The 22,906-nt window shown below is 41.0% G+C and overlaps 2 protein-coding genes across 3 annotated transcripts in view; one reads left to right on the top strand and one right to left on the bottom strand.

Moving 5' to 3' along the window:
• The window catches only part of SLC16A7 (solute carrier family 16 member 7), an 87,090-nt gene extending 68,437 nt beyond the window's left edge, over nt 1-18,653 (bottom strand). The window contains exons 1-2 of one of the 2 annotated variants that reach the window (XM_080598886.1): nt 18,403-18,625; nt 3,658-3,687 (exon numbers count right to left, since the gene is read on the bottom strand). The gene's annotated coding sequence lies outside the window, so the exon portion shown is untranslated. Of the gene's footprint in view, nt 1-3,657; nt 3,688-18,402 lie in introns of both variants that reach the window. The other variant, XM_080598885.1, reaches the window with a different exon arrangement.
• LOC308188293 (uncharacterized protein) lies at nt 17,688-21,069 on the top strand (the record flags this gene model as incomplete). Its single annotated transcript, XM_080577170.1, has 3 exons — nt 17,688-17,886; nt 18,482-19,096; nt 19,699-21,069. 3 exons carry the CDS (start codon nt 17,688-17,690, stop codon nt 19,851-19,853), a joined length of 969 nt encoding a protein of 322 aa, XP_080433296.1. The 3' UTR covers nt 19,854-21,069.
• Between the last annotated feature and the right edge of the window lie 1,837 nt (nt 21,070-22,906).

Below are 22,906 nucleotides of genomic sequence, written 5' to 3'. Positions count from 1 at the left end.
CAGCTAATAAGTTCCAAAAGTCTAATATTTTTTCTCATTTGAAGAAAATTGTCCAGCAATTGACTATAATTATGCAATTAACTTAGACTTTTTTAGACTGTTCCATTTACAGGCATAGTAAAATTCCACATTAGGTTTGTAGAGTAATTAGAAACTTCTTTGTATTAATAACCAATACTAGCCACTACATTAATCAAAAAGCTGTGCTTTGCTGACAATAATGCGGAATTTGCTTCAGAGCTCCAGAATTTATTTTTTATTATTTCTTAAATTGTACAAGAACTCACCATTTTTGTATAGGAAAAAAAAAAATCTAATTATTTGCCATACTGATGACAAAATAAATGCGTATATAAAAGGCAAGTTGTATCTTGGAACAAATCACAATTTCACTCATAAATTCTAAGCAAAATGCATATACAAGTTCACTTCAAAACATCTTCCTTTTTAATTCAATAATGACCTTAACTATTTTGCTGAAGAAGCAAACAAAAAGTGTACATGTTGTTACAGTTGTTTTTTTTCACCAGTCTCATTCACTGCACACTGAAGTGAAATGGAAAAAAAAACCTTCTGATGACTCAGCTTAAAAAAAATGAAACTTCTTGTCCCAAATATCCACTGTGCAACAAATATTAAAGTCTCAAAGGTCTCAGAAGTGCATTGTTTATGAATTTTAGGCAGTCTCTGGGACGGATTATATGAGAAAACTGTTGTAACTTTCACAGCCCAGCACTTGGAATATTCATAGGGAAAGAAGCAATTCTTACACCATTTTTTTTTATTTATCTGAAAATAATGATGCTAATGATGAGCAGTATTCATAAGAGCTGTGGCTATCTGTCATGGAAATTGAGACAATTTTTAGAACTCCTATAAAGGTACCCAATCCAAGGGTTACTCAAAGAAAAAGACCGGCCTAAATATGAGAAAATATTATCATTTAATTGATCTCTGTACTGTCTAAAACTTTAATTTGAAGCTGAAATGGCTCCTTCAGGAAGGATGAAATATAGTGGAGATAATATGTAGCAGGGATAGGTAAGTTTCTAATGTAGAACTGCAGGGAGGGCTCTTCGCAAGGGGCATTCATCTCAGCACTGAGGACAACGGCAGGAAGGGAACATGTTTGCTGACAGAAGCACATAAGAGAAAAAAAGGGAAGTAAACACGGGTTGTTGAACTCTGACAGAGAGCATGTGGTAACAACAATACTGCGTTTCCTATTATTGGGAAGAAATAGGAAGCGAGCCATTGTTTGTGCTGGACACCCTCTGTTAAGATTTTGACAACTTGCATGTAGTTCTGGGTGCAGCATCTCACTTGTGTCAGCAAAGCTGTTCCCCCCCAACTGTGGCCTTCGGGGGGGGCCCTTCCTTTCACAGGCTCCCCGTCCCACCCAAGGAGAGATGGGGCCGGGGAAGATAAATCAGCTGCAACCTCAAGATCTCTGCAACCATCAACAGCAGATGCAGAAAAGAGCATCAACACTGAGCACCACTTCAGTGTTCCTAGAAGGTGAATCCGCAGCTGACCTCTGGAGACACTGACTGTACAGTCAACACCAGCAAGCACAGAACAGAACAGCATTAACTTGGCACCACAGTAGTGGATCAGAACCGGCTTTTGTCCTTCAGATAGCAAGCAGAATGGCTTAAATCCGCTCCTACAACAATCCTAATCTTCTAAATTCAGGGAACTAAGCATGAGGTACAAGGTCAGAGCTCACGTTAAAGTGTGCTTCTGAGTGACAGAGCTAATTGGCACAGGGCACAAAGGTGGCAGACAGCTGGCCTCCAGTTCACTGCCAGCTTGAACTTGACTAAAATAAAGTTAGTACTGTCTTGGATTGTTGTCTATAAAAATGTATAGATAGTAGGGCTACTGCTCAACTCAATGTACAGGACTAATCTAGCAGGGTATTTTGTGAATAATAATTGCAGTAGATTTTTAAATATGGATCTAGCTACTTGAGAGCACCTCTGATATGGATGCCTTCAGGTAGCTGCCTTACTGCACCACCTTGTTGCCCACTCACACATATGCACATACTCATTAAATTTAACCACTCACTCCTGGAAGAGGTCCAGACGCCAGAAAGAGGCTGAGATTTTATTCTCAGATCATGAGATTAAACTGTAAAAATCTAAGTAGGTTCACAATGATCATTTACTTCAGATGCTCGCCTTGCACTCTGGTTTGCAACTCACTAATGTCTGTTCCAGTACAATGCCTGCTTATTTACAGACACTTAAAAACTAATCCCATTTGCATACAGCCAAGTGATATTTTTAATACTCCAGCACAATTTGTCCTTCAATCACAATTTAAGGATGTCGGTTTTCTTGAATCTTGAATATGTTAGCAGTATTAATAGTGCTTAAAGCTAAATAATGGTTTGTTCTAATAATAGGGATTTGGTCACAGTGTTTTCTGTTATTTATTTATTTATTTTGGTCTGATTCCCTCCAACACCTCAGATATTGGTGGAGAGTCTCAATTTCTCCTGCATATTCTACTGCTGTATAATTTTAGCTTTTCGTATTTTAGGAAAGATTAAGGTTTGTAATAAAGCACTTCCAGGTATTCTTTGGCTTACACACAATGTGTCACTCTTTCTGATTTAAGGAAGGGATTCATCACAGACATTGACACTGACAGTGCTGACATTTACATGTGATCTCAGTATCTGCATTCCGCTTATAGTCAATGGGCAGAAATGGGTTTTTGGAATGTATCTCACTGACCTTTTTAGATGTCTAAGCTACAATGAAAGAATTTGTTGCCTAAAAGTGCCTATATCTCACCATTATATAAAGTGAGTTTAGATAACTAGCTCAATTATAGCTATCTATGCTGATGAACTCTGCATTTGACCAGATGAAACCAGGCCTACATGCTCATAATACATTCTCTTGGTATGGCAGGAGACTGAAATAATAACCCATTTGCTTATTCTAGTCGAATGCTTTTAAATCTTAAGTTTTGGGGAGTAGGAGGTGATTTTTCTTGTTTATTCACCTCCTAATAAAATAAGAAATCAAAAAGTATGTGTTCTGGATTCTAAAAATGGTTCTTGTGATCTTCCTTGAAATAGATCCACAGCTTGACAGCATGGTGTTGAAAACTGAAATTTTGCAATCTTTTCTGTATTGCTCAGAAAAAAAGTAGGTTCATTTTGGCTGAGTAATGAGTCTCTGAACAGCATGTTCTGCAATACTCATATTTTGTGCAGGATTTTCTTTTGCTGCGTTTATAAAATGTGCAACTCAGAAATGCTACGTTTTAAAATGTGCAACTCAGGAATGCTGCATTACTAATGTTTTTGTGGTTATCGTGGCTACACAGAAGAAAATGTATGGATTCCATAAAGGGAAAGTAAAGATACACTACCTCATGCTTTATGTACATACCATAGTCAACTAATACTATCCTCTTTGAAAGTAAATCTTCAGGTCAAGTCTTACATAGCAAAAGCAAATCTCTAGCTGTCTTTAGACAAAAAAAAAAAAAAAAAAAGTGACAAATTTCATATGTGCCATATTAATTCACAATTTACTCAACCAAGTCATCACATAAACCATGCAAACAAACACCAATTATAACTTGAAAAAAAAATGTTCAATGCTTTACAGAAAAACATAGAGGACAGCTTACCTTATGTAAAGACTGGATAGTTGCCCAGAGCTGCAAAATTGGAGAGGCAGCATTTTAGAGCCAATTTGTGACTGCACTGATTAAATTGTTAATAAGGCATTAATTTGCATAAGGTACAAATACTTTGTCTCATATTTTTTTCTGGGATTTTGTGAGACTGTACTTTGTAATAGCTGAATATGTATCATTCTGAAAGTCTATAAAATGTGTGGTACTAAATACAATTTCTTGTGAATGTTGAAGTAGAAGCAACAGAATATATTTTATTCAAGGCAACAAAACAGCGAAGGATGTTCCTGATGATATAGATATTGGATATGCATGAGAGAGAGCTCACTACTGACCAGAAAAAGAGTAACGGTTTGCCAGATAAAGTGGCAAACTTTTTGAATGAGGCCAAGAATTTCCTAGTATATCAATTTGCAGAAAGAAAAAAAAAAAAAAGGTAACATTCAGTTAAAGTTATTCTCTGTGAATTATTTAAAAAGTGTTATCATTCAGGCCTGATATTTTGTTATTTTGTTGACTTAGATAACTGCAGATATACAAGAGCTTGAGTAATAAGACATGCCTTAAGGCATGATAGTACTTAATAAAAACAAGTTTGAGTGTGTTAGGTATGAAGAAAATGCAAATCTGAAAGTTACGTTGCATGTTACGTTGCCCAACACAGTGTGAACTCACAGCCTTTTGGGCTGCTTCTTGCTCGATTCTTCTGCAGGCACTCGTTTTCAGTGGTTAGCATTAAGAGATAGCAAGAAGTGAATGGAGAAGACCGTAAGCAACCATGAAGAGACAACAGCAGGACCAGGCAGAGCTGCTGTACCTGGGCAGTGGAAAAAAAAAAGGGTTTTCATCTGCCTCCAAGGCGAGGAATGGGGAAGAGGCAGTGGTATTAACTCTCCCTCTTGCACACCACCCTTCAGAATGAGCCAAACACGTTGGTGGGTTGGTTACAAGCTGCAGCACACTGAGGGCTGCATGCCTCTGTGCACAAGTTGCAAACACTCAGGCTGAAGAGAAATATTAGTAGCTTCCTTCTCACTAGCTCTAATTTGGCACTCACAGCAATGCCACTGCTGCGAAAACACATGCTCCCTACCAGTCTGCCAGCCCTCCACAGCAGCCACCACTGCGTCCGCCTGCCCCACAGGAGCACGTGCTGCCAGCCTGCCGTCCACTCTGCCTCCCTAATCCACCAACCTCCAAGGCTGGTGGGTTCACCCCTCTTACTGTTACAGCTCTAGTAATTCAAGCACACATTCAAGCCAGCATACAAAGTCCAAGTGAACAAAAACTCCACAACTGACTTCAGGCTTGTTCACCACAAGAGTGATGTTTAATGTTTCCCCTAGTCTTCTGACTATCTTACATTATCTATGAATGTATACACAATCATACACAAGATAAAAGAATGCACTACCTCCAAAATTATTTTTAAGGCTATGGATGGCTGTAACTCTACAAGGGCAGAGCTAACAGCTGTTCTTATCTCAGTATCACCTAATGCATTAAATAAAGCAGTATAAACATAGCCACTAACTTTCTTATGTTTTTTTGGTTTTTTTTGTTTGGTTGGTTTTTGTTTTGTTTTTAAATAGATCATGAAGGACATAGATGAACAAATCATTAATATGTTTGCAGTTTTTCTGTTTTAGTCAGGTCACTTCAAATTCCGGTATTGAATCCCTTCATTTATCTTTCATGGATTATTGTGTTTGCAGGCAAGCGTATTTTTTTAGAGTAGAAAAATATCTTTTTGTAGTCAGATCAGATAATGCATTGAGCCTAGTTCTGTAGAACTGAGTGTGTGTACATGAGGATTAGTGAGTTATAGAAAATAAAAGGTGTTCTTCAGAGGGGAGAGTATGCTGTGAGAGTATGCAAAATATAAGGGAAAAGGAAAATGAGCTTGAATAGAATGGTATCACTGTCTTTTCTGGCAACTTAACTTTTAATGGTATTAGTCTTGTGAAAGTCTCCTGTAACTCTTGGTTTTAACTTGGCAAATATTTGTAGTTGCATAGTTATGCTAAAGAAAAACACTTGTGTCCAGCCTGTAAGAAAATACAAATGGTCTACAGCTTTTAGGTTTACAATTTACATACATAAATCTTTAAATATGTGTTATATTTGTTGGAGGTTCACTCAGTTTTCATCCAAATGATGAAAAACGAGTAAGCAGTAAGTGTAGGTGTACATTATAGTGGCAACGTGATAGTTGTACTTGGGTATGTATTACTTCACATAAGCATAGTGACAAAAGTATTCGGCAATTGATGAAGTAATTTTATTTAAAGAAAAGAAGGAGGTATACCGCTTACTGATTAAAGTATAATTTATTTCTACTTTGCCTAGAGGGGCAGCTGTGCTGGCAGAAGCCCTCAGCCCTGAGGGATAAACTCTTGGCTGTAGTATCTACCAGGGTAAAGCAGGTTTATTTTTATGGGCAGAAATCCACACAAGTCCTGCCAACAGAGATTCCTCAAGAGAGATACAAATTTTATGCAACTCCCAGCTGGCCTGAATACTGCCACAGCAGCACCTTTCCCTCACAGCTCACTTTTCTTTTTTCTTTCTCTCTGAACTAATCAGCTTCTTTCAAGCCACCCTGAGTATTTGAGAGAAATATAACAGCTTTAACAACCACAGACAAAAGATTCAGATTGTACAACTTTGTTATAGCTCTACAGCAGCTATTTTGTGCATGTATGTACTTTTTAAAGATGGTAAACTTAGCAAAAACAGCCTCTCAAAAGTCAACCTATGATCCACAAAAGAACTGCTCAATCTGATCTAATATTTATTCTGCTGCATTTTAGGATTTAAATTAAAGCCAGTTCTCTGACAGTACAGGATGTCCTTTCCCTTTGAGGCACACAGCTTTTTTAGGTATCTTGGGCTACAACGCCTTCCCTTTAGAGCAGGGCAGCAAATCAGTAGATGCATTGCTGGACTGCCTGAGAATGAAATCCCAGCAGCCTGATGTAATACATCATATACCTTTCCTTCCTTTCTCTACTTTCAAAACCTTGCATCTTCTCACTGCTGTCACCAGCATTCCTATTCCTGCTTGAAGAATCACTGCAACAATATCCAGACAAGAAACTGCCAATTCTCTGAAGGGAAGAAAAAAAAAAAAGAAAAAAAAAAAAAGTCTTACATAAGCTCTTCTCTCTTTTGGACAAACAATAGTTTCTCTTGGTTCCCTTTTGCAGCAGAAAGTAGGCAGCCCATATCTCCCCAGCAGGCCCCAGGTAAACTTGTCTACCAAGTGAAGAAATAAACACGGATTCCCTCAGGCAAGGTCAGTGGGACAGATGAAATTGACCATGGGAGCATGAGTTCAACCAAATACAAAAGGTTCCACACTGTGTGGGGTTTGGATAAATAACTCAGGTCTAGTCTTTTAGGAACACAAATGCAAACCTTTCCCTTCCTGATTGGGGTAACAAAAAAGAACACACAAAATTAATGAACTTAGCAGGGACTGACCAAATAGTTCAACCTCAGAGCAGTGAGAATAGCCATGAAGTAAGTGTTAGCCACCTGGCACCAGAAAACAGAACCTGCTCTGCTTTGGTTGGATCAATAAAAACTTCCTTCATTACTAGAGTCCTTCATTCTTTAGAGGGCTAAATTTACTATTAAGTCATGTCTAAAGGGTCATCAATTCAGTTCTGACAGTTCATGGGGTAAGACAAAGCAATGGCAGTGAAACATCTTCTCCAAGTATTCAATACTTTCGTGTTCTTACTAGGTCTAGAATCTACATCTCCTTACTCTCCGGTACTGACAACATGCAGAGCAAGTTCCCCTCCTTCACCCCCATGCCTTCTTTCACATTGTTCTCCTTGAAAGAAATATTCTTCCTTTTCTATCTATCAGTATCTATTAGTCCTCCTATGAACCTGGTCATAGAAATGTTCCAAACATCCTCTGCTTATGGAACTGTATCTGCTTTTCAATGTACTTTTAAACTAGGCTGTTCAGACTACGGTTGTAACTTCTGATTTCATTCTGTAAGAGTGTTAGTTAGATGAGAGGATTGGCTTGAAAGTAGGATTTAAGCTCCAGTTATTAAGAGATAACAACCTCCTTATCCAGGACCTAATAACACTGAAATTAAAGACCCAAATTTAGGTGCCTAATTTAGGTTTGATGAGACTATTTTTCTGCATTAAAAGAAAAAAAAAAGTATTTATACAACTGGGATAAAGCTGGTAAATGGAAAAAAAAGTGTAACTACCTTATTAGGGTCAAAAACATATTCTCTGTCCTCAGTAAAAAGTATCATTCAATATTCCGAAAGAACCCTATTCTATTAGACTAGCAATTTTAGTATAATAATTTTAAAATAAGCTTGTATGTGTCAACTACAATACTTCTGCTAATTTTTCAGGAAATAGGTACAAGGAAAAGAAAAAGAAAAAAATGGCCCTGTATATCCATTCATGAGTGAGAACAACAGGATTTAAATCATTACTTTAGATATACATCTTTTAAGCAATACTTAAATACATCCAGAAATGCAAGCTGATTACCTAGTTAAGCAAGAATGTCTAGTTTCATTCACAGCTGTTAATGCTGTCAGAGTCAGAAGAACTTATTTTAATCATGAAAATGACAGGTTTTTTATATCCAATTACATTATAAATACAATATAACTGTATTTTTCAGATTGCATAAAACAATCAGCTTTATTATTAAACAGAATATTGGAAGTAATTTCTTCATTTTTTAATCACAAAAATAATTCTGAGTTGGAAACCTTCAACTGGATCAACGCTCCCTTATGCATTTGGGCAGGATAGGACATGGCAATGTACCCATGACATTTCTTCATTTCACGTCAGAGCACTTTTTTCATGGTACTGTTCTACACATGCACCTGTGCATGGGTAGAAGAACCTAGAAAACACACACTGTAGAATGAGTTCACAGGCTGCATGCAGTTACCTGGCTTCACAGGGCCATACAAGCAGTAAGTAGAGAATAATGCCTGTTTCACCCACCCACCACTAAAGCACCTGAACAAATCCATACTGCAGAGTCCACATCTCCCACTCCTGAGGTCACCAGCTATTATTACTCAAGGAAATCTTAAAGATTTAATCTTTAATCATTTTTACAGTGTTAAGTGTAATATTTTTGAATGTATATTTTTGCAAAGTACTTCTGGAATCCAAGATATTCTCAACCACTAGGCTAAACAACGACCATAAAACTCAACACTTTTTATTTTCAATATTTTAGTATTACTGTTTGTGAATTGTATTGTTTGATTGTTAACCCTTCTCATATTGTATTTGGTATTCAATCTTTTATTAGCATCCTGTTTGACAGATATACTGGTATACAAGACAGCACAGCCAAGACTGTGTGCCCACTGTGAACAGATAACATAACAGTTCATCAAAACCAAAAACCTTGCTAGCTGTGGCCTACAATTACCACACAGATGTAATAAAAGAAAAGGCCAACATTCTTTCTACTCCTTTCCCAGTAAATAAATACATAAATAAATACCTGAAGGCAAATAAATACAACTCAGAAAATATGATCCCTTATTCTACTTCTCCTACCTTGAAGGTTTTTGCCTCTGTGAAATTCCTCAAAGTAATATTTCCTCAGGTTAACATCTCTTGCCCTTCTACTCTATTTTCACCTCTTACACTTGTCATCCTTCTCAGGCTACATATTTTTCTTTATCCTCACCATAAGGAGGCAGAATATGACAGGCAGAATTAAAAAAAAAAAATGGTAAAGAATGTAAACACTTGTAAGTCTAAAGATAGCATGAAAAAATACATAAATACTTGTTACTATGGAAGAGCATCAACTATGCCATATAAAAGCTGTCTTGCAAGTGAGCATGTTTGTGACAGTTTCCAGTTTTAAACACAGTATGCTTGTAAGATGAGCAGAGTAGAATAGTAACTTCACCTTTTACCTTGAGGTATTATTATAATATATAATATATATTATTATAAAGGGGGAGAAGGAAAATGCTCTTACAGAAAGAAAGAGGACAAAGAAAGACACAGGACACATCAAAGGACAAAGAAGATGGATATATGAAAGTATTTGTCTGGAAACAGAGAAATAATTTCTCCTTCTCCAAGTGATACAGGAGCGAACAAGGAGAGGTGCTATGCTGAATCTCATCCTCATCAAGAAGGAGAGGCTGTTGGGTAATGTGAAACTTGAGAGCAGCCTTGGCTGTAGTGATTATGAAATGGTGCAGTTTGGGATCCAGAGAGCAGGGAGGAGGGAGTACAGCAAGCTCACTACCCTGGACTTTGGGAGAGCAGACTTTGCCCTCCTTAGGGATCCACTTAGTAGAGTATCATGGGATGAAGCCCTGGATAGAAGAGTGGCCCAAGAAAGATAGTTAATGTTCAAGGATCACCTCCACTAAGTTCAGGAGTGATGCATTCCAACCAAGAGGAAGTCAAACAAAAATGCCACGAGGCCTCCAAGGATGAACAAGGAGCTTGTGGCCAAACTCAAACAGAAAAAGGAGGCCTACAGACGGTGGAAGTAGGGTGGACAGATAGCCTGGGAGGGATACAGAGACATTGTCCAAGCATCCAGGGAACAAGTCAGAAAAGCCAACGCTCTATTAGAATTAAATTTGGGCAGGGACATCAAGGGCTACAAGAAAGGCTTTTGTAGATACATCAGTGATAAAAGAAAGACTTAGGAAATTGTGGACCCTCTTTGGAAGGAAACAGGAGACCTGGTCACCCGGGATACGGAGAAGACTGAGGTACTCAATGATTTTTTTGCATCAGTCTTCACTGGCAAGAGCTCAAGCCACACAGCCTGGGCCCAAGAAGGCAAAGGCAAGGACTGAAAGAATGATAGGAGGGACACTACAGGCCCACTGTAGGAGATCACGTTCGAGACCAGCTAAGGAACCTAAAGATGCACAAGTCCATGGGATACTTCCACAGGTGGATGTAACCACCATGGGATACATCCAAGAGATACATCCAAGGGTCCTGAGGGAACTGGGGGATGTCATTGCTAAGCCACTGTCAATCATATTTGAGAAGTTATGGCAGTCCAGTGAAGTTCCTACTGACTGAAGAGGGGAAACATAACTCTCATTTTTAAAAAAGGAAAAAATTAAGGCCCAGAGAATTACAGGCCAGTCAGTCTCACCTCTGTGCCTGGCAAGATCATGGAGCAGATCCTCCTGGAAACTATGCTAAGGCACACAGAAAACAAGGAGGTGACTGGTGACAGCCAACATGGCTTCACCAAGGTCAGTCAATACCTTTAGTCATGCCTGACAAATCTGGTGGCCTTCTACGACAGATTTACAACATTGATGGATAGGGGAAGAGCAACTGACATCATCTACCTGGACTTGTGCAAAGCATTTAACACTGTCCCCCATGATATCCATGTCTCTAAACTGGAGACATGGATTTGACAGATGGACCACTCGGTGGGTAAGGAATTAGCTGGATGGTTGCACTCAAAAAGTTGCAGTCAACCACTCAATGTGCAGGTGGAGATCAGTAACAAGCAGCATTCCCAGGGTTCAGCACTGGGACCAGCATTGTTTAACTTCTTTGTCAGTGACAGGGACAGCGGGGTTGGGTTTGCTGATGACACCAAGCTGTGTGGTGTGGTCAACACACTGGATGGAAGGGATGCCATCTAGAGGGACCTGGACAGGCTTCAGTAGTGGGCCTGTGCAAACCTCAGGAAGTTGAACAAGTGCAAGTCCTGCACATGGGCTGGGGCAATCCCAAGCACGAATACATGCTGGGCGGAGAATGGACTGAGAGAAGCCCTGAGGAGAAGGACCTGGGGGTGTTGGTTGATGAGAAACTCAACACAAGCCAGCAATGTGTGTTTGCAGCCCAGAAAGCCAACTGTATCCTGGGCTGCATCAAAAGAAGTGTGGCCAGCAGGTCGAGGGAGGTGATTCTCCCCCTCTGCTCTGCTCTTGTGAGACCCCACCTGGGGTGTTGTGTTCAGCTCTGGGGCCCCCAGCGCATGAAGGACATGGAAGTATTAGAACAAGTTCAGAGGAGGGCCACGAAGCTGGTCAAGGGGCTGGAGCACCTCTCCTATGAAGACAGGCTGAGGGAGCTGGGGTTGTTCAGTCTGGAGAAGAGAAGGCTCCGGGGAGACCTTATAGCAGCCTTTCAATACCTAAAGGGAGCCTACAAGAAAACTGGGGAGTTACTCTTTGCCAGGGAGTATAGTGCTAGAATAAGGAGTAATGGCTTTAAACTAAATGAGGGTAGATTTAGATTAGATTTTAGGAAGAAATTTTTCACTCAAGGGGGTGGTGAGGCACTGGAACAGGTTGCTCAGGCAAGTTGTGGATGCCCCATTCCTGGAACTGCTGAAGGTCAGATTGTGTGGGGCTTTCAGCAACCTGGTCTGGTGGGAGGTGTCTCTGCCTATGGGAGGAGGGCTGGAATTAGATGTTTTTTAAGGTCCCTTCCAATTCTATGATTCTATGATTTTGGTAATAATTACAAGAAATATTTTTTATTTAAAAAAATAAGGCAAGTCAAAGCAAGTGATCCACAAGGCTGAGTCTTCAGAAGAAATCAGAAGAGTCTCTTAATCCTCACTGTGTGCAAACCAAGAGTAACACAGTGCAATAGCACCAAGGAATGCAGATCAAGATTCAGAACCGGAATCACAGAAACAGAGGAATTGCCAATTTAGCAGTACTGTTGAATTGTTTGAGTGCATCTCTAAACATAATTGACAGATAATACCAGCGTGTTTAGGTGTCAATTTTAAATGCCCTTCCTTGATTTTTCAGCCTCATGTCAGTTTGGCCCTTACATTCATCAGCTTTGCTTATAAACCTCTTCCGCTATTCTAATATAGCTAAAAGCGAAACAGGCCATGTATGGCACTCATAATGATGTAGTATTGTGTATGAATGAGAAAATAAGCTAAATTGAAATAATACTCTCGTATCCAGCATAACCATATCAAAACATCTCTTTCTGGATAACTATATCAGAAAAACATGAGAACAAAAGCCCGTACGCCTCTAGCCAACATAATTATATCTGCACAAGAACAAGAGAAAAGGATCTCTTTTCCCATTATTCTTCACCAATACAATGCATACTTCATGCTTTATACATACAGGCTATTATGGCACATTCTTTTCTATGCATTTTCCTGAAATATACAACCCAGAGGTCGCAAAATATACAAGCTTTTATCACTCCTTGCTAAAACCTGGTGTTGTGACTTCTAATCATGGGCTACTGAGTCCCCTTTTATAGTGCTGATGAGAGGAAGAGAAAGAGGATGCCTAATGGAAGACAGCCAGTTAGGACCTCTGTGTGATACAATGAGCAGAGATCTCATAAATTCCTCAGCGCAGAAAGGAAGGCCTTAGTTTAATAGTATGTACAAATTACTACAAAGATGTAAATCTTTAAAAGTGTTTGGTAATGGGTTGATAGGCTCATTGCCTTCTTCAGACTCCAGCACCAACTTCCCCCTACAGTCCATTCTGTTCTCTCCACCTGCTCTCAGATGCAATCTCCTTGTTCAGCCAGCTTGAGTCTCTGTCTCAGGCATATTTTTTTCTGACCTTTAAATCAGTCGTCAGTTCTAGGCTGAGGTTTATGTCTCCTTGGTCTCCATTTCTAACATCAGCAGGAGGCATTGTTAGATGCTGAAAACACAGGGTCCAGCATCAAGTTTCAGACCCAAATCCAGCCCTGGCATATCATGCAAAAGCAGTCAACCTCTAGAAGAGACCCATTCAGTGGAGAACTTACACACCAATAGGAGAATCATCAAAGAATTTAGCACGTACAATTCCAATTGTTAAGAAATCAGACACCTATATTCCCATGGGGAGCTTATCTGCGTCAAGTTGTTTTTTTTCCCTTCTGTTTGAAATTTGTCCTGAGGGCCACATTAAGAATGCAAACTATAGGAGCCCAATTTAGTAACTGCAACTCCTATGGCATTTTAATTCAATAGTGTTGCAAAACATTAAATGTCCTTCATGTTAAGGCTTTCAATTTCTGTCTCCCAATGTGGTCAGCAGAGAAAAGCAGCAGTGTCTAAGAAGCCACGTTGTTAGAACTGGTAGTTCTAACATAGCCCTATGTCACTTCAAAAATTCTAAACCTCACTGCCAAATATTTATATAATTATCCCAGAGAATAGAAAAAAAGGCCACAAGATACTTCATTTCTAGTGTTAAAAAAGTTCTAATACAATTTTTCTATCTGCAATACTAACCAAATAAGATATAAGAGAAACCAATTTTGTTTAAAAAAATAAAATATGCATGTTGCATGTGTGCTTTTTTCAAAGCAATGGTAAATTCTTTTTGGCTTGTTTCTTCTAGTACTGTAACGTACACATTTGTTTTCAATATTTTTTTAATTTCGAAAACAAGCACTGAGAAGCATAAGCCTGAAAGTTGACAGTATGATGTTGAAACAATTTGAGATTTCATCCTTTATTTTCTCCTTTTTTCTTGTTCCATAGACTTCAAGAATATCTAAATGATTGGTAGCTTCTTACACTTGGAAGTATGTTGTTAAGCACGAATGTGAAAATATAAATTAAAAATATATTTATTTGAAAATAAAATCACTTCTATGCTTAGGGATTATGTAGTGCTGTTTTGTGACTCATTTTAGCAATTTCTGTTGCATGGACCACATGCATGAGGCAACATACATCATCGTACTATCATTATCACCATCATAGTGACAGCAAATGGTAAAAGTTCTTTGATGCTGAATACACTTTGAACACAATTACAACTCTGTGTTATACTTGTTATCCCTGTGTGCCAAAACCGGGAATGCTGCCAACGGTCTGCTACCACTGAGGCCATAGGATGGGAGGGACATGCACATGCCTGAAGGAACAGCAGGAGTCTGCTAGCAGGTGCGGGAAGCTATTCTAAAGGATCAGAACACCTTAAAAATATAGAGAAAGATAAGAGAAACCATGAATACAGGAGATGTTCTGAGCTGTCTTCTGCATAGCATGTGCTTTCTGAATGTTCCCACATTGATCATCACCTTGATCATCACCTACAGCTGAGTCCTCCGTAAGAAAACCTGAAAGAGAGCTAAAAGTGAAATAACTACTGATCTTCCTGTCAAAACAACTGGGAAGTGTTCTTTTGAGGGGTGTTCAGAATGAAGGAAAGCAAGCACCATTTAAATAACCCTGCATGTGTTTGGGCAACTCTAGTCTGCAGAGGTTTATACTTTAACTGTTAAAATCACACACTGTCATTATCTTTCATGGTAACCATATGAACGGAATGTCACATCCACCTACTCTGAAATATTCCTGTTCATGCAATGTTTGGGCTTTCTACAGTTTGTCAATAGTTGGCTTGCAATACAAGTTTCCTGCTGTATAAAGTTATTCGCCAATTCTGTATGTTTTCCACCATTATTCAGAACACCACTTTCTTGTTAGGTAGGACTGAAATGCATTCAGTACTTCACATTGAATAACCATGACGCCAAGTTAAAACAAAACACATCAGCAGCTAAACTTAAATATATATATATATAAATAATAATTTCAGGCTTAAGTTTATTCTTTAGTGCTTCCTGATTTCATGAATTAAGATCAATTCCATTTCTTAAGATCTTCTGTCTTACAGCCACTACGGGGAAGAGTATACCATGAAGTGTCAAGCTAAGGTCCCATTCTTTTCCAACAGTTTTCCGCTTTCTTTTGGGGGAACTTTTTTAATTGCCATAGTTATGTCAATAACCTTTGGGAAATGGTTATTCATTTTTTTTTCTTTTTTTTTTTTTTTTCGCCCCCAGCAAACACTCTTCATGCACTTGCCTGATTACATGTTACTACAACTGTCACAAGACAGGAAAGCTCCATCTCCTGAAAATAAAAAAATATTAGGAAGTAACTGGTGACTTGACCTTGATGATAACAAATAATGGAACTATTTAGCACTACTGTATAAACTAAAATCAAAAATATAATCAACAAAAGAAGGAGATGATGAATCACCTCCCTCCAGACATAAATGAGAGAGAGAAAGCGTTTGTCAGCCACCATGATCTGGTGAGCTAAAATTTTGTTCTTCAATAAAAGCTTAAGGCTGTTTTGATCACTTAATTTTATATCTTTAAGAACAACAGATATAAGAAATGTTGGAAGCACACACTAGATTGTAAAGTTAAGCGGTGTTCCCCAGTCAGTAAGTTCAACAGCCTGTACTCCTGAAGTCATGGATATTATCCCCTTACTCCTATAACCCCATTACTTTTGTTTGACTGTTCCAAGGTTCGCAATAAAATTATGAAAGTTGGCACTATGGCTTGCAAATACATACAAGCCAAGGAATGCAGGTTTGGACTGGGATGCATATGTGGAACGCAGCCTGTTTCTCACATTCACTTGATACATAAAACAGTTGGTCAGTGAGGTCCTATTTTCCTATGTAACCTACTCCTTGGTGTTGTGCAAACTTTAGGCCACATATGTATTACATGATCAGGAACAGAAACTAGTAACATTTTCTATCAGTGATTAATGGCAATGACCTAACCCTTTTTTTTTGAAACATGAAATTCATTTAACATCACAGATAATTAGCATAACCAAATACTATTCTTCTTTTTCTTGATCTTCAAATAATAAAATGAACAGCATTAACTCTAGCAAAGAGTTTAAGGGATAGAGATAATTCAGAATTGTATACAGACACTATTTGCTAAAGTGGGAATTTACTCAAGAAAAATGCAACTCTTCATAAGTATCCCCTGATGTTGCAATAGGAAAAAAATCAGGTGAGCTGTAATATTTTTCCTTAAACTGGAAAGGGCCCAATAATAATCAGAGTTACTGGAAGTAAAACCACCTGCTTGTCATGAAAAGAAGACAAGATAATGTACTTAAGAAAAAAGGAATACTGAAGAGGATATTTAAAAAAAAAAATCTCCCCAAAAAGTTTCTATCTACTGTTCCTTTATCACTTTGCATGTACAATACCTCTTCAGATCAGTTGTATCAGTATGCAATCCAGAGTCTTCCTATCCACAAAATGTAGGAATTTAGTTTTCTGCAATCCATTAAGACCCACATTTCTATCACATTCAAAAATAATGCTGAATTCATCAACCAAAATCACTCAGTGCCACCACAAGAAAAGGAAAAATATTCATAGTAGGCAATCATGGAAGGAGAGAGGAGAGCGCTGTCTTTAAAAATAAGAAGGGAATCATTTATACTTTATTCCCAGATTTAAAATGTATACATAAAAGCATTTGCAAGCTTTACCGAACTACTTGTCAGTTTTCTGTTTCCTTTAGATATCAGTCTACCTCCCTCTGTCTTGAAGACTAACTTTCTTATCATGATTCATCTGGACAGAGCTGAGGCAATATTTTGTTGGCTCGATTGGTGTGCAGTTAAGTTTATGGCCCCATTCGTGCAATGGAAGCTGCAAGCACCTCTTTCATTACTATTTGATAAGTAACTTGAGGCCCACAGGTGGATGTCACTATGGAAACATGAATGATTATTATAGACACCAACGAAACAGGAATGGACGCTTCCATGAGGCATCAGCATCCCTCAGATTATTCAAGGCTGTTTTGGGAAAAGCAAGAATAATTTCAATAACATTTCTTCTTTGCTGAAAGCTCAGGCTGGTGCCTGAAAAAAAAACTGCTCTCTCTAAATATTATTTTACTTTGGTTTATTTTCTTGTGCACCTCTGACTTGAGAAGCAGTGGGGAATCCGCATGAATGCTGCGGGCCTGCAGGACTGAGTGGCAACCTGCCCTCCCAGGAGCACTGGGGGACACTTTGGTCTTCAAAGTGCGAACAGCATAGCTTCTTGGGCTGTTGTATGATTGTTTCTAGTGTCTTGTTGGGAACACTTCAGCAACCACAAAGCCAGGGCACAGAAATCACTGTGGGCATGGAAAAATGCTTTTCTCTCGGGACAAGCCTACGACTGCCCCTGGCCAGAGTCCCCTCTGTGCTACAGAGGCCGTATAGAAATAACGATGAAGAAAGGGCACTCTCCCTGCTCCAGCAGCAGCCCCGCAGGCAGCTCGCCGCACGGCCCCCAGCCAGACCCAGCAGCCTTTGGGGATGTCACCACCAGCGCTGCGCGGCCCGGAGCTGCCCGGCCCGGGGCCACCGGGGGCCGCCACCGGGGTCCGCCCGGATCCCCCTGCCCAAGGTCACCCCGACCGCCGCGCTGTGACGTCACGGCCCCTCACTCGCGGCGCTGATGACGCCACACGGGGCAGCCCCGCCGCCGGCACTCCCCCCCCCCCCCCCCCCCGCGCTGCCCCCGCGCCTGGCGGAGCCGGGGAGGGAGGGGGCCACGCTCCCCACCCCCGCAGCCGCGGCCTCGGCACCGCTGTCAGAGCCCGGAGCCCGCAGGGGCGTCTCTCTGGCAGCAGATGCTTCGGTACCGCGGGGTGGGGGGGGGGTGGGGGGGGGGAGGCAGCGCATCCGTCCGTCCTTCTATCTGTCTGTCCATCCGTCCGTCCCCGCGTGAGCGGCGGCTCGTGGGCGTGTGTGTGACTGACACTGCGGCGGGGCAGCCGCCCGCCCGCGGGGAGCCGGGGGGCTGGAGGGGGGACGAGAACGACAACGCCGGCGCCCCCCGGCTGCGGCAGCCCCGTCTCCGTCCCCCGCAGCCCTCCCCGGCGGGGGCGACCTCAGCGGCCTCGCTGCTCCTCCTCCCTCCTGGCGGGTAGGTTACGTTACCTGCTCTCTAGCTCGGGCTGGATCTAATCCCGCCGCCGCCGGCTCCCTTTCGCGCTGCCGCGGGGGGGTGGGGGGTGAGCGGGGCTATTAATTTATTTATTCCCCCATGAGGCGTCCTCGGCAGCACAGCCGCGGGGAGGGAGGCCCGGGTGCTGCTGCTGCCGCTGCTGCTGCGGGGCCGACGGGGCGCCGCTGTCCCGGGGGTGCCGCGGGGGAGCGGCCGAGGCGCTTCGGCACCGGCGCGGCGGGGCGGGGGCTACCGAGGAGACGCCTCCCGGGCTGCCCAACCCGGCTCCGCGGGGCCGGCGGGGGCGCGGCGCCCAGCCCGGCGACACCGAGCCAGCGCCCGGCCCCCGCCCGACAGCATCACCCACACCCGCCGCCGCCACCTGCCCACGCCGGCTCGCGGAGTCGCCCCCTCCGACCTCGCCGCGGGTGGCGGCCGCGTACCGCGCCGTGCACCTCGCTCCTGGCACGGCGAGCCGGGTCCGGCCCCCCCGCGGCCGGCACCACCCCGTCCTCCGCCCCTCCGGGGCGCGGGGTGCCGAGGAGTTTGCGTTACGGGGCTGTTTGAGATCGCTTGCTGTTCCACGCGGAGGTTGCAGAAAGGAGCACTCAGTTTGTATGTTAAAAAAAGAAATAAATCTCAGCGAGCTTTTCGTCCAAAATATGAGACCTTCATCTTCTCAAACAGGCCAGTCAACAATGAGTTCTTGATGAAAATCTTTGTCATCTCTCCCTTCAATCCCCTTTTCTCTTCTTCCTCCCCCCCCAAAAGTCAATCTTCTCTTCCCCCCCCAAAAAAGTTACAAGAACTTTTTTGTGTATGTCATGAACATATTAATGAGAGTGGCCACTAAATTCTCTGAAAATCCTATCCTTGAGGCTAAAAGTCTTATGGGGAAATCTGCAGAACATAACGACATAATTACATAATTAGAACCTTTACCATAATGCCTACTCACACAGGTAGGGGTTGCACGTTATGCGGTACGTTTAAAGTAGTCTATGAAGCATAGAGAGTAATTACAATTGTTGATGTGGTGTTGCAAAAGTAAATATGGTTATCAGGATTCATTTATATATATATATATAACTTTATTGCATGCGCATTGTTTGGTGTGAGCTTCATGAATAGGATCTTTACAGGCTTACCAGGAACTGAGGCTACATCTAGGAAGGAAGAGAGAGAACTGGGGTTGGGAATATTCCAGTTTGCTGAACAGCTGTTGAACAGGGCAAGGACTTGATAGGCTTGTGTATTTTCCGGTAATAACATTTGCATCCCTTTGATAGCATCAGCCATAGCGTCAGCATCAGCTGATAGCATCAGCATCAGAAGTTTGGAAAATAATCTGCAAAGGAGCATGGCACCCCAGAAAAGGCTGCAGCATGAACGGCGATGCCTATTACATGTCAAAGAATCCAAGCACAGAGGACTGCCATCTTGAAGCACACAAGTTCATAAAAATCAGGTTTCTTTGGGTCCATTGCTTATTTGCTTTATTTGCTTTTATGTGAGAAATGTGAGGAATTTTTCTATTTTAACCAAACATTAAACCAGAAGACAGACTCAAAAAGCTCAGTAATGTAATATTTTATCATTTCCTTCTTTCTCTAAGATATTATTGTTATAATGCATCATCAGCTTCCACTGCCAGTTCTTTAGATTCAGAAGGAGAGAGTAATTTGTCATGTGCTTGTAAAGCAGCCAGTACACTCCAGTCTCCGGGCAGATCTTGGCACGGTAGTCATATAAGGAGCAGTAAGTAGTTCTCTGGGCGACACAGCACACACTTCTGTTGCTGTGTTGACCAAAAAACAGACCAAAAAATTACAAGACATTTTTGTGGCATCGCATAAGCTGAGTAGTACCTGAGCTACTTTCCTGAGTCCATGGACGTTTTTAGAGGCAAACATCCACGGTGACTGCCAGGGCAGCTTGTGAAAGTCACAGTTGCTTTGATGTAGGTAGCGGTGTCAGTCATCTCTTGTGCAACTGTGGGAAGGGAGCCTGTGCCCAGAATCCCCAGTCACAGTGTCTGTCCCGGCATCGGGTTGCACTGCAGGCTTTGGAAGACCAAAAAGCAATTGAGAGAGGCCCACTACACCAAGCAGAGGGGAGAGTGAACACCAAGCAGTGACTCTTGGGTCTACGAGCAAAGGGGACTTTGGTACAAATGCCCGTGGTCAAACTGATGGTCACTTCCAGGCAGGCCCACAATTACAGGACTGCAATTGTTTAAATTAGGGTCTTTCAAGCTGCTGTTGCTGAAATCAAAACTTTATGCTTGGCATTATAGCAGTGGTAAGCTGTCTTCAATATTGAAACACTTTGTGTGCCCTGAAGAAAATCATAGGCCATAGAGGATCTCAGATGGTTCATGTAAAATGCAGAAGAACATGGGTGAATTGTCTTTTACAGTGAAATATTCACAATTCACATACTGTTATATAGAATGTCAAAAGTTCAAAAGGGGAGCTGAAACAATAGATGCATGAAGATATAAATGATACTGTTTTTTCATTGCATAGTTCTGTTTCCATCACTGATGTGCCTTAACTTCAATGAATGTCATTATAGAATTTCTTCATTTATAAATGTATACAATACATATTACAGACAATAAATTTTACAGTGATGTATGTAATAAATCATGTATAGTATTTGCTGTGCATAGTACATACAACTCACTATACAGTACAATGCCACATGCAGTACAAATAGATATACTTTGTGTGTATATATAATAAATATTTATACATTACCATAGTTATACAGAAATAGTAGATGATATTAACCTGTTAACCATTATATAGATATATACATATTCTGTATATACATATATGCCCCACGCAGTTTCGTTCTACACCTCTTTTCAGAACAGCTTCTCTAGGAAACGTGTGTGCATCTTAATTGACTTACTGTTTCTGTCTGCTTCATCACATTTTGAATTTTCTAATCTGAGGCAGAAATTGAACATAAGCTACCTGCAATTATAGCTGTGATTCCGGCCTACAGTCTGCACAAGTTTTGATACAGCTTAGTGTCCTGCTTAAAGTGACAAAAAGCTATGATTTGCCCTTAGATTAAAAGTTGGCGTATGATTTTATTTTTTATGCAGACCCTGGTTTCAGTAGCACCATTTTTTTAAAGCAAATGAACTTCTTTGTGAGTGCTGCAGAACAAGGGCTCAGGAGTGAGTCAGGTCCCTGATCCAGGTACAGCTGTCATCGTCCTACATCCTTCCAGCCTCTGAGCACCTTCGGTGTAGGAAGCCCATTATTCAAAGTAAAAATGTTCACAGCCACCTTCGAAGGGTAAGAATTAAAAATGTATTAGTGATAGTGATTAATAATTTACATGTGAATTTCAAGAAGCTAGCAAAGGTTCAGGGCTGTGTGTGCACGTGTGTATGTGTCAAGGGGGAGGGGGAATTGTGTACTTTTCAGTGATCTAATTGAAGAAATTAAACAAACTTACCCATCTAGTGTATGTGTGAAAAGAAGTCACACATTTCACGGAATCACAGAATCACAGAATCATCCAGGTTGGAAGAGACCTCCAAGATCACTGAGTCCAACCTCTGACCTAACACTAACAAGTCCTCCACGAAACCGTATCACTAAGCATTTGGTTATTCATTCCGCATCCATTTGATAGTGAGATAGATTTTGGGGAGGCTGCATGTTATACACTTTCCCCTTTGGGTTCATAACAGTTTGAGGTCTTTTTAGTGATTTTAATGGAAAATGTTTTTACATATTTTTTCTTCATCAGAGAAAAAAGAAAATGCTTCAAATGTTGAATAACTAAAGGTATTTCTGTGTCCACTGACAGTTTGGGTAAGTCTCCTAATGAATTAGGCCATATTCCCCACCACCACTTGTACTGCAGTTTCATTTGAATGCAAAATTTTTCACTTTCCTTTGCTACATTACATATTATGTCTTCTAATCACAGAGTCTGTATCTAAAGGATCTATGCATCATTCTGGCCTACAGCATACATAAGATGACATTCTGATTACATTTTTTCTGGACTGATTCCTGTTCCACACACACACTGCTCATACTTCTCTCGTGTACATATGTAAGCTCCTGTGGTCTGCATGCTCCCCATTTCCAGCAAATATTCAGTGTTATCATTAAAATCATATTGGTAATTCACCTCAGCCACTTTCTGACTAATTGTCAGCCTGTGTCCCACTGCACCTTCACTCGTGCACACAGAAAGCCCAGTCACTAACAAAAAACTTTCAACCTAGTTTTGTCAGTGAAACAGATATGTACACTTTTTTTGTGTGTGTGATAAAATTCGTATGATTATGATTAGACTGTAAAATTTCTAATGATAAAATACAGCCAATGGGTGTCTTTCTATTGAGGTCAGTTTTCTCTACAAGCATCAACCACACTTGTTCCAGGCCCAATGAAATTCTTGTCTTTTACAGCTCCTGGGGACAGAGAACACAGCACATCGTAACAACAGCAACAGACTCAG

Source organism: Anser brachyrhynchus, assembly GCF_964034855.1.
Source record: "Anser brachyrhynchus genome assembly, chromosome: 1".
Classification (NCBI taxonomy): Eukaryota; Metazoa; Chordata; class Aves; order Anseriformes; family Anatidae; genus Anser; species Anser brachyrhynchus.
The sequence above is the reverse complement of the archived record's forward strand: the minus strand, read 5'-3'. Positions and strand labels throughout refer to the sequence as shown.